Here is a 13,360-nt window from a genome sequence, read left to right as displayed (position 1 = left end):
CTGTAGCTGTACTATTACTGAGATTGATCCCTCAGTTTATCCAAAACTTCTTGGGGATTAATCTTACAAACTATAGAAATATAGAAAAACTTCTTAACCAAAAGTTGTTGCATTTTATTCACATTAATGCGGAATTATTTCAAAAATTTAAAAATAAAAAAAAATATTTTTTTGCACTTAAAATTTATATCCCATTTGGGCTATTATATCCCAAACGGGCTATTATATCCCATTTGGGAGAGTGGTCCCAACCTGTTAAACTGCTATAGTATTAAATAATGGTTACTATGATATTTAAGTGTACCTAGGTACTGCGCATTGAATGGTGTGAATGATAATTAATAGAATGAACTCTGTGAATCTTGTAGCACTGTGTAGTATTCCTAAATGATGTTATAAAACCAGTTGAATAATACGGGCATAATAATATCCAAATTGAGAGTTTAAAAACAAGTGTCATATTTGGCGATTCTGTGTCTGCAACGATAGCTCTGTTACTCTATATTGAGTCATGTATTGATTCTATAGATTAACCTTTGTAACCTTTTATGCCATGAATGAATGAACGTATTATGAGTAAGTGATGCCTCATACCTAGGTGGGGGACTCCGAGACTCAGGACTCGGAGACTCAAATCCTGCATCTGTACTCTTTGATTGGCAGTTTTGACGGTTTTGTTACTTTATTTAGAAATAAAATATCAATCCTAATTTTGAACACTAAATGTTCACTCATGATCGCCGTAAATGGGCCGAACTAGTCAGAACTGTCCATCATAAGTAAAATGTTATATATACCCAGTCATGTAAAATGATGTTGAACAGATTCCGCTTATAGAGATTCTGAGACTCTTGATTTGGGCTACTTTTAATTGTTGTAACTATACGATCACGCTTTAATAAAACCGCTTGAGAAAGAAATACTGTACTTGTGATCACTAAGTTTGAACTGACCCTCAATTGGATCCGTAAGACAGAAGGCTTGCACCAGTTTATATCATATGGGTTATACCCTTTGATCAATTTTGGGAGTTTATTGTTTTTCCAGCCATGCTCTATAATCTGTATTTGTAGCACCACTTTCTTCACAAAATGTACAACAGACTATGCCATGTCTTGACTTTAATTCCGATGAATCGTAATTCTATTTTATTTCGGCGTTGTTCTTCAAAATCGTAATTAAGTGTTTGGTAGTACTTCAAATTTCTCTGCGATTTCCTTCTTAGGAATTTTCGATTCTTCATCGCATAGTATTATTTTAAATTTTATTTCTAGTGATATTGCTTTACGTTTCCGTGACGGCGAAGCCATTGTTTAAACGAAGTTTGGCATAGGGGAAAACTTACCTTAAATACTAATCATTGTGACGTTTGTGAATGAAACTCAATTAGAAGAAACAATTTAACCTCTGTAAACTAAACTGATTTTAATAGGCAATATAATCTTGTAAAATCATGTATAATAAACTTAATTATCCTTTACTAGCACAAAAAACCGCTTTCAGTACACACGTTAAATCAAAACAAGCTTACAGGCATATATTATTGTTGGAGTAAACAGAAAAATATTCGCTGTAAACATTGTCAAATTGGTTAATTTTTACGCCTGCGGGACATAAATTCACTTCGCTATATCCGTAAATTCGTGATATCAGAATTCGTTTCATCCGTTAATAATTAATAAAAGATTTATATAAAATTTTGCCGGGGACACAAAAATACTTCGTTGTATCCGTAAATTCGCTGTAAATGTGTTCGTAATAAACGAGTTTTAATGTAATATCTATTGAGTTGATATCCTATTGAAAATGCTAAAAATATATTGTATGTATTTCAGGGTTTTATTTTATTTTTGTTAAAAATCGTATTCTGTTTGTTCCGATGTATATAATCAAATCTTCATTTTCAGTTTACTTAGAAACGACCTGAAATGCAAGAGAAAACGCAAAAAATAAATTTGAAACTGGTGTTATAACAAAATATAAGAAATAACACATTTTTTTGAAATTAATAAGACAGTTTTACAATGGTCAAATATATATTCAAGATCAGAATTTTAAAGAGAAAGTTCAGCATACCTGATTCTGTTTTTTATGCCACGATTTTGTACTTGCACTATACCGGGGCCAAATGTTCCAACCGGAACAAAACCTTGACCAAGAAAAACGAACAAAACTTCAATTTAACATTTCTCCTAGAATGTAAAGAGGCATAACAATGCTTCGAAACAGACACTCCCTGTTTGTTTGTAGGTATAGTCATACGTATTTAATATCTTTTTCGTAAAAGAAGTGATAATTAAATTGAGTTATAATTGTTATGTAATAATATGTAATATTTATCTCCATTTGCCTGTGGAACTGTATTACATTAATAAGTAATTGATCTTAACAGCAAGCATACTGTGGAAAACGTTAAATCCTTTTTAAGATCATGTACTATTTTATAGCCCTTCGTGATGCAGACTTTCTCTTAACGCTAATCATTTTTAAAGTGGGTTATGTTAGATTTATAGATTAGAAATACCATTTACATTTACTTGTAAACAAACAACATTAAGGATAGCTTATTGTGTTAAAACAATTCCAGGGCCAAGTGACTACATCTCGACAGCTCTAGTATTAAATTAATGTCTAGGGGTTATTTAAATTCTACATTTTTTAATCAGCCAATTTTTCAATGTAGCTTTTGTGCACCGTGAATGAATGTGTATTAAATGTGCAACACATTAGCTCTAAGACATGTTACCTTAAAATACTCCATAGAACTAAAGTTCTGCAACTAACTCACCAGATGGTGTACAGATTAAACAGTAGGCGCGGCAATTTTCCTCTGCCCAAGGACGATTGGTTGTACATATTGCGTCATCATAAACGTCGCAGTGGGGAAGTTTGTCTACACATGGTATCCCTGGTGTCGCAATAGCTAGAACCCAAATGTCGAAGGATATACTATTAACAATTGTTAGGAGAGCGTTTCATAAGCATCAATACATGTACCCTACCGGCACCCAAATTTTGAGCAGTCATCGTTTTATTGACTAAATAGGTCTGAAGAAGTTTTGGTTACATATATTTTAAAAACGGACAAACCAAAAAAAGAAACTTCATAAAAGGCATTAAGTAATTTCACATTTTGATTTTATTGCGCACATGGTCATTATATTCCAAATAAGTGCTAGTTTATTTATTTATTCAGCACAGAAAAAAAAAGATTTTTATATCATAAATACAAAACATTTACGAAAAAATCCGAATTTAAATTCAATAAACAAACAAGCTTTTAGAGGTATTATTTTTTTCGTGCGGGAGATGTTTTTTTAGACTTTAATAACAGAAACAAGCCTTATTAAATTAACTTTAATTTTAATTACACTTTATTCAATACAAACATTTATAACGTTTGATAGGATTGGAACATATTTTATATATTATGTGTAACCTGTACAAGTTGATTTTTGAGAGTGTTATATACTTTAAGCATAAAATCCTGCAAATGTAACTAGTATTGAAAAAGACATAAATTTTAAGCCAAATTTTGCATGAGTTTTACCTTTAAAGCCCTCTATCTAAAATTTGACATCACTGAACCCATTTTATTTATTATGTCAATATAATACTGAATACATATCTAAGCAAACTGAATTAATTTCACAAAGTTCTTGATATTCAAAATGCTTTTATTTCAAACCAAGCTAATAAGCTTCATGCACATTTTTTTTTCATAATCTCTCTATTCAATCATATAACTGTTCATAATTGAGAACAATGTTTAAATAATATTGCTTGTTTAAAATACTGACAGCATTCGCCAATCGGGATGAAGTTGCTTTTTAGGTGCATGAAGGGCAAACAAGACATTTATGAGCCAATCTCAATAGTGATTCTCCCGCTCTGATGTGAATATGCAAAATAAGCAATGTAGACGCTTAACAGGAAGTTGACATTTGATTGGTACAAAAATATATCCCACGACATGTCATGCCGAAACAAGTAGTGTGTTAAAATTTCAAGCATCTGCAAGAAATAGTTGCTTAGAAAATGCGACAGAAATTTTTGTTAAAGAAGGACAGACAGTAGGACATAATTAAATGCGCCAGCCATAACTCAGAGGGATGAATGCTGACCCCCGTTTTTCTTTCTGTTTTAAAATTTTCTGGTTAGCTTACAATTTCAACGATATACATTCTGGTTACAAAAACTTTGAGGGATGAGATAATTTTTAAAAAATGTAGAATTAAAAAAGGGTATATTTAAAGTAAATAACTTACTTGTGGTAGTGGTCGTGGAGGTGGTGGTCGTCTTAGAATCTGCGGCAAGAAGTTGCTCCGCTATAAAGATAAATATAAGCTAAAAAACTGTCTGTTATTTACAATCATTTTTATATTATACATATATGTAGTATGATTTTTAAATTGTGTATCGCCTTATATTAGTAATATTTATAATAAGTATATATACACAATGTAATTTCCCATCCCATTTTAAGTTTTCTAAATTTGTACACAATGGATAAAAACAATGGTTGAGGTTAAAATAAAATCTCTAAATATACAATGTAGTGTGCACAAACAGCAGGACTACAACAGCACGCAATGTGTTGTAAGATCTGAAATTATTTATTGCTGAAAACTGAGTCATTTGTAGTTTTGTGATAAAATATTACTATATTACTATTATTATATTTTATTTAACGAGGCCGGGTCTAATTAGTTCTGCCCAAGATTTTAATGCAATTTTCACAGGAATTTCTATTTATATAATTATTATTTTAAAAGAGAAAAAAAATGACATATACCACATCGTCTATTTAGGAGGTCATCTCAAAGTTTGTTAATTTTATTTTTTCTAATAAAACATCTGGCCCCGGGGCCATAAAAGTTAGACGAGCTCACTTTTGATCTCAGTCTCACTTTTACAAAAAGGAACATATAGTGGAAAAGTGAGACTGAGATTAGAAGTGAGCTCGTCTAAGTTTTATGGCCCCTGGGCCTGGCTTCAGGACCTGTTTTCTATTCCATCTATGAAATTTATTGCTAAAATGCATTAAATGAAAAATGATTTTTTGAGTTTGTTCAAAAGGGCTTATTAATTGTTATGTATGCCCAATTTCCATATTTTTTCAGATAATGGCTATTTTTTTTCTCTGACTAAGGCGAAAATGGTGATCTTTATAATATTATTCAAACTTTCAGACATATTTAAATAATAAAATTACATTATAATTTCAACTTTTAAGGGTCATAAACTTTAGAAAGGTGATAACTGTCTTTTTGTCTTAAAATACATGTAGTAAGCTATATTTTTGGGCGGGGGGATGGTAAGGAAACGTGACAGAGGGCTAGGCTTGGTAAACCCTCTTCACGTTTTCGACCTTAGCCCAAACACAGCTTTAACTCAAGATATTTATGTTTATCAATTTTACGACTCAAACGAACAATTTTTGACAAATTTCGATAAAAATCTGTAGTTAAACCATAATGGCATGACGTCATCATAGCAAAAACTTTAAAGACTGACGTTATTGTCGTACGAGACATTGCAAATTAAACGCCAAGCGAAAGCATGCGTACTCGGACTTTACTCGGAAATATAAGCAATTTAACATAAATTCAACTATTTCCCAAAAGAATCTTTTAAAAAACAAAAATTTTAAAAAAATGTCGGTTGTCATGCACGATTTCAAGCAATATAAGCTGTTCTTTTTAGAATTTTATTTTGCTGCAAAAACCTGCTAGTATGATAAGTCTGCATGTAACTTAAATTCTTATAATGAATAAGATGTAAAAAAATCATTATTTTTGTCAGAGGAAAGTTTTCTCCTTTAAGAAATATAAAACGGATCAATTTTTAACCGGGTTTTCCAACGGAAAAATCCGGTTATTAAAATGGTGAAATGGCGGGCGGGCGGGCGGCTGCCAAAAGGGTACCCTCATTGTACGGATAACTCCTCCTACAGTTTTCAAGATAGGAAGTTGTTGTTTTGCAGATCAATTGTACATATATCAGAGGTGTGCATATTGCTAGGATTTTGATTTCCGATAATTTATCGAAAAAATACCAGCTTTTGAACTTAGTCATTTTTTGGCAAAATATTGCATATAGGGTACCCTCATTGTACGGATAACTCCTCCTACAGTTTTCAAGATAGGAAGTTGTTCTTTTGCAAATAAATTGTACATATATCAGAGGTGTGCATATTGCTAGGATTTTGATTTCTGATAATTTATCGAAAAAATACCAGCTTTTGAACTTAGTCATTTTTTGGCAAAATGTTGCATATACATGTAGGGTACTCCATTTCACTGGATAAGGGTTGACATGGATTATGGATACAGTTTACATAAAAGAAAACCCGGTTTGCTGTCACATTGACAGCTTTTCACTTGTTGTACAGTATAACTATAATTCAATTTTGCTTTTCCCACAAAAGCATGGCTGACAGAAACTTCAAAAAACCATGATATTTTTGGTCATTTTAGGAGAAAATAAGATTTTCGGAAAAAAGTTTCAGCATGAAAAATTGCAGCTCATATTGCTATAAATGTATGTTATACTAAAATACCTAAATAGTTAAAACTTACGAGTACAAAATCTACAGTAATAGCGGCAGTTGTCCTGTGCCCAAGGTTTAAAGTTCGTGCACGCTTTCTGACCGTACCGGGGACAATTATTGAGTTTGTTGACGCAGGCAGGAGGTGCTGCAAAACAGATAATTACTAGGCTTTGTTTGAATTTAAAAACACAGCTAAAATGTGTATGTGTTTGACAGTAAAAGACCGTTAGAATCGTCTACAGTGAATAAGATATTAGATTAAATACAATTCTTCGTAAAGAATGAGTTTTATGTTTTATTTTAATCATTATGCACTATATGATCACTTAATATATATTAATATCACTGCTCCCTTTCATGTTTTCTTTCAGGTTAAAAGAAGAAAATTAAGTTTACTCACGTAGCGTTGTTGTTTTGGAATCAGCGATTGCTAATTGCTCATCTAAGACCATCAAAAGTTTCATTTTTACAGTTTGTTAATAAACAGAAATTGCACTTTAAATATTAGGTACCGATCATACCCAATTTAACACAATAGTTAACCCCAAGTAAACCCGGGTTTACTTTCCAGGTTTACTTTTTTAAAAATTTGTGTCCATTTGTTGTTTACTGTGGATCCACTAAGCGTTCACTTTGAATATACCCGCGGTTTGCATTCGGAGTCCTCTTGAAACATTGAGATGTGAAGCAGACCCGTTTTTTATCTAATTATCTTACTGTCTGTAATTCCCACCCCTTCTATATTAAGAATACTGGTGCACAAGTAGCGTCTGCCCCCGGGATCTACTTCTCATCAAGGTTTACTCTCTGAGTGTTTTCTTTGCGTATATTCTGGGTCTGCTCTAGTAAACCCAGAGTAAGCCCCGAAAATACACCAAGTGTTTTGCACGGGTTTATTTTCTGTTGGGTTAGGTCTGATCGGCACTTTACATACAATTCAAAAACGGAATTTTTCTATTTGCTAGCTAAAAAGAATTTTTACCTGTACATTGCCTACAAAAGTACCGACAATTTGCTAGAACCCATGGGGCATACTTAGGTTCAGTGCATACTTGTTTTCCAAAGCTCTGGCAATCATCTAGTTTGTCGGCACAAGGAACCGGTGTTGTTGGTGGACCTATAATGCATACAAACATGTGTATATTTCCTAAACGATTGATCTGTATATGCATCTACCATTATAGTTAAATGACATTATAAATGACTTGTGATCGATAAATTTACAATATTATAAGTTTTTTTTATTAGAATTTTCACTTAACAAAGGCACATGGATGGCGGTGTTTTTGTTAAATTTATTAATCTTACCAACGCAGAATCCACAGTAAGCCAAACACCTGTCACGTGCCCATGGTTCGTAGGTTGTGCAGGCGGACCGACCATACTGTGAACAGTTGTCTATCTTATCTCTGCACACTGAGAAAGAAATATACAAGTTGGTTTACACCGGAAGCATACGACAAAATATCTCAATTGTTCATCCTAAATAAATTGATTTGATTTTTGTATCACTTTACTTTTACTAAACACTTTGCATTGTGATACAACAAAAGAGATTGAAGTAGTTTGGTTAATGTTTTCAAAGCACTAGTAAGGCATTTTTAATAGTCCACAGCCAATCAAAATTTGAGTATCAGTAATCAAGTTACAAGCTTGATATATAGCTTACAATTCCTTTTTCTATGTTTACAAAACCCATACAATGTTTTTGTTTAAATTTTAACTATTGAAAGGTTTAGACCTAAAACAAATGTGACAAACGTCAAGAACTGTACCAAATACGTGTGTATTACGTATTTGAATAGAAATAGAAAAAATAGCTTGATAAAGAAATTTTACCAATATATTAAACAATGTCAACGAAAATAATTTATGAAAGTTAAGAAAACCATGAAATATCCCCGGAATCATACTGATTGACATTGAACAAATTTCAGATGTTTCATTTAAGACTCATACAAATGATGTGTACAAAACATATTAAATCCAATCTTTAAAATGGCGTCTCATTCCCATGTGGGTACTGTTTAGTATATCAACTAATATATCGTACCAGCGGCCGATAATGAGCTATTCGATTTGAAGTACATTTGACTATTAAGGTAAAAGAATCAAAAACCTGTAAATTGTAGCACCAGCACGCCATTTTTTGTGGGACAACATATTATGACTTAATCGTGTAAGTCTATTCGAAATGCTCTATTTAGGTAACGATACACGCTGATATTTCAAAAGTAACTGAAAATTTGATTAAAAAAAAAAACCAAAAACCCACCTAACTCGATATGCATGTACAAAGAGCGACGTAAATGTTTATTTGACCAAATATGTCTTATTTTAATATAAGATAGTATGGATCTTACCTGAAACGTCTAACGTCTGTGCATTTAATTGGCCAACAGCAACTAAACATGTGACAAAGAGAACAATGTAGGGAATCATTGTCCCGATCGATTTTCACTTGTATTATGTTCTGCGGTGTGCCGTAATTTAAGTGTTAGAGTACGGTGTCTTATATTTTGTTATCATAAATGACCTAGAGTTCCTCCGATTCCTAAATTGAGATTAGAAGTACTGTGTTTCCCTTTCACCCACTGCAAATGGGTTTCTAATCAATTACAATGTATCTAATAGTACATTGTGGGTGTTGAGAAAGCTTTTATATTTGTGTTGGTATAAAAGAAAGCTTTTATATTTGTGTTGACTATAACTAAGAAATTCGAATCAACTGATTGAATGCCATCAAACATGCTCTTGAAAATGCTACATATACCATTACATTTCACGTCGTGTTATCTGTTTAATTAAATATTATCACAAATATTTCCTACATAATTTGTAAATAACAGCTCATGGAGTAAGCTGAGCAGAATTTTGTATTGATAGCTTTGATGCATTTTTAGACGGTGGCTATTTATAGCCACTGTCTATTGCTACGGTCCTGACCGGAAGGGTATTTCTCACGGGGACCCTAGCGGATAACGAACGATAACTCTGTTAGGTACATGTATGCAGTGTTTCATCTACGTGTCGATTTCAGTATGAGAACTCATTTTAATCTTATCAGATATTTTAAGCATTATAGCTGCTAATTATTTTGTGCATACATTTAAATAATGTATGAAATTGGGTTTTATTTTAAATGAGCCGTTACCCTATCTGCTTACGCGGTATTAATAATATTAATTAAGGCTCAAACTGCCAGTTTTGACGTTTAACTCTGTATCAGGACTGCATATAAACTATATCACTGCGATAATTGGTCAAGAGATCTCACAATAATTGCTTCTTGTTTTTAGGTCACCTGAGTCACTCAGGTGACCTATTGCAATTGGTCTTCGTCCGTCGTCGTGCGTCGTGCGTCGTGCGTTAACAATTTTACATTTTTAACTTCTTCTTGAAAACTACCAGGCCAATCATTACCATTTTTGGTGTGAAGCATCTCTATGGTAAGAAGAATCTAAATTGTGAAATTTATGGCTCTACCACCCCTGGGGTGCCACGGGCGGGGCCAAATATGCAAAAAAAGCCAAATTTTCAAAAATCTTCTACTCTACTTCCACACAAGTGAGGAAAAAAATGAATGCATGGTTATGATGTCCATGAGGCCCTCTACCAAAATTGTGAAATTTATGGCCCCTGGGTCAGGGGTTCTGGCTCTAGGGTGGGGCCAATATGGCCATATAGTAAAAATGTATTAAATCTTAGAAAATCTTCTTCTCTACTCCCATATATATTTGTTAAAAACTAAATGCATGGTTATGATGTCCATGAAGCCCTCTACCTTAATTGTGAAATTCATGACCCCTGGGTCAGGGGTTCAGGCTCTAGGGTGGGGCCAATATGGCCAAATAGTAAAAATGTATTAAATCTTAGAAAATCTTCTTCTCTACTATCATATATATTTGTTAAAAACTAAATGCATGATAATGATGTCCATTAAGCCCTCAACCTAAATTGTGAAATTCATGACCCCTCGGTCAGGGGTTCAGGCTTTAGGGTGGGGCCAATATGGCCATGTAGTAAAAATGTATTAAATCTTAGAAAATCTTCTTCTCTACTCTCATATATATTTGTTAAATACTAAATGCATGATTATGATGTCCATGAAGCCCTCTACCTAAATTGTGAAATTCATGACCCCTGGGTCAGGGGTTCAGGCTCAAGGGTGGGGCCAATATGGCCAAATAGTAAAAATGTATTAAATCTTAGAAAATCTTTTTCTCTACTCCCATATATATTTGTTAAAAACTAAATGCATGGTTATGATGTCCATGAAGCCCTCTACCTTAATTGTGAAATTCATGACCCCTGGGTCAGGGGTTCAGGCTCTAGGGTGGGGCCAATATGGCCAAATAGTAAAAATGTATTAAATCTAGAAAATCTTCTTCTCTACTATCATATATATTTGTTAAAAACTAAATGCATGATAATGATGTCCATTAAGCCCTCAACCTAAATTGTGAAATTCATGACCCCTCGGTCAGGGGTTCAGGCTTTAGGGTGGGGCCAATATGGCCAAATAGTAAAAATGTATTAAATCTTAGAAAATCTTTTTCTCTACTCCCATATATATTTGTTAAAAACTAAATGCATGGTTATGATGTCCATGAAGCCCTCTACTTTAATTGTGAAATTCATGACCCCTTGGTCAGGGGTTCAGGCTCTAGGGTGGGGCCGATATGGCCATATAGTAAAAATGTATTAAATCTTAGAAAATCTTCTTCTCTACTCCCATATATATTTGTTAAAAACTAAATGCATGATTATGATGTCCATGAGGCTCTCTACTAAAATTGTGAAATTCATGACCCCTTTGTTAGGTGTTCATGCTCTAGGGTGGGGCCAATATGGCCATATAGTAAAAATGATTTAAATCTTAAAAAATCTTCTTCTCTACTCCCACACATGTGGGCAAAAAACTGAATACATGGTTATGATATCCACAATCTCCTTTACCTAAATTGTGAAATTCATGGCCCCTGGGTCAGGGGTTCAGGACATGAGGGGGGGGGGGGCAATATGGCGATAAAGTGTTAATGCATATAATGTTTAAAAATCTTCTTCTCTATTCTCACACATCTGTATAAAAAAAACGACTAATAATTGTGTTTACCAGGAAGTCCTCTACTGAAATTTTAATTTTCATGTCCCCTGGGGTATGGGTTTTGACTCTGGGGCAGGGCCAAAATGGATGAATAGATGCTAATGCATATAACGTTAAAAAAATTATCTTCTTTACTTCCACACACCTGAAAGGAAAACTAAATTCATTATTTTGTAGACCAGATCTTTTAGTTTTTCACCAAAATTATAGGTTTCACAGTTCTTTTTGAATTAAATGTGGTTGTCATTACAAATTTATAATTTTTCTACTCCAGTATGAAACCTAATTAATTAGATGCATATATGAGACTCCATGACAAGTTTGTGTATTGGATATATGCTACTCAGGTGACCGTTAAGGCCAATTGGCCTCTTGTTTATGATATAAATAATTGTCAGAAACACACTATTTAAACTGGTTTGCCATTTCATATTTCAGCAATTATGCTTCATCGATAAATTCAGCCATTTTCAACGCATTAGTTTTAGTTGAGCAGTATATTTTTTGTTGTTGAAGCTTATTCCAAAGAATTCACAACAGATACTGACAATGAATATTACATAAATTACATTTTATTGAACTTCAACCGATCAATGGCACACTTTCTTCTACAAGTGTGCATGTGTTTTCAAACACACAAAAACTTTAAATTTACGATACAAATGTGTTAAATTTTCGACTGACCTGTGATTTACAATGTACCTTATTTCGTACCTCACTCAGTCTGTAGAAACATAAATTTTATTACAGGCACCTCAATATTCATCAGACAATATTTACTGCAGATGTTGACGCTTTACTTGCTGCTGACTTTCTCTCAAACACGCTAATCGACGTCGGATTGTAAAATTCACGTGCAAATCGAGTCCCCATTTTAAATGTTTATAAACTACATTTTACGATGTTTCAAAGATTTTTAGTTCAGATTTTTTTTTACATATGCTGTAAAACGTCTTGTGGATTTCACGGCGTGTCAGCTCGTGTATCTCTAATTTGCAGCAAATGCTAGCTTTTTTGTGAGAAAAAACATGCGATATTCCATATACATTTATGGTACATAATGAACGGTAATGTAAGAGAGCATCTTTTCTTTGGTTTGGGGGCATTTTTCCACCAACAGATAACATTATTTACATAAGTACGTAAACATCGCCCCGTTTGTTCTCAAATGATTCTTAATTCGCGAGTACAACTCTATTATGAACTTTCTTCGACATTTGTTTCCAAGTGTTAGCATCATTTTGTCAACATGCATTTACAAATAGGCGGGCCTATATAAATGCGCCAGTTTGTTGCGACTCGCAATTGAAATACACACCGGTTAGAAAGTGTCATCACTTAACACAATGCTACATCGGCCGTAGCGTATACATTCATGCTATATTTGCGATAAATAATGAAACATGAAGGCAAAAAAATGTGCTTCATAGATGACTGTAGAATTCTGCTGAGCTACAGAAATATAGCTTTCCGAAAATATTGCCGGGATTTGCGAACCCTAGATCTATTGTTTAGTACATGCAAAGAATAAAATCAAAGAAGATAGGCGAATAAGGCGTGTAAAATGCCCATATGAGGAATGATTAGATACGGCAAAATTAAAATATCATTAAATCTGATACTTTTTCAAAAAAATAATTAAAAACAATGTATATTTAACGTAACATCGGATTGTAATCTTTAAATATTTTAAATATACT

At 33.3% G+C, this 13,360-nt stretch overlaps 1 protein-coding gene across 1 annotated transcript; it reads right to left on the bottom strand.

The window, feature by feature from the left end:
• Nucleotides 1–1,820: 1,820 nt before the first annotated feature.
• Nucleotides 1,821–9,075, bottom strand: LOC128181920 (uncharacterized). The gene is made up of 9 exons (XM_052850500.1): nt 8,917–9,075; nt 7,862–7,969; nt 7,536–7,670; nt 6,954–6,995; nt 6,582–6,698; nt 4,269–4,328; nt 2,789–2,923; nt 2,077–2,149; nt 1,821–1,923 (listed from the first exon to the last, which is right to left on the bottom strand). The coding sequence occupies exons 1-9, from the start codon at nt 8,993–8,995 to the stop codon at nt 1,890–1,892; spliced, it is 783 nt and encodes a 260-aa protein (XP_052706460.1). The 5' UTR covers nt 8,996–9,075; the 3' UTR covers nt 1,821–1,889.
• Nucleotides 9,076–13,360: the final 4,285 nt, after the last annotated feature.

Source organism: Crassostrea angulata, chromosome 4 (assembly GCF_025612915.1).
Source record: "Crassostrea angulata isolate pt1a10 chromosome 4, ASM2561291v2, whole genome shotgun sequence".
NCBI lineage: Eukaryota > Metazoa > Mollusca > Bivalvia > Ostreida > Ostreidae > Magallana > Magallana angulata.
Note: the sequence above shows the minus strand (reverse complement) of the source record. Positions and strands in the feature narration are given on the sequence as shown.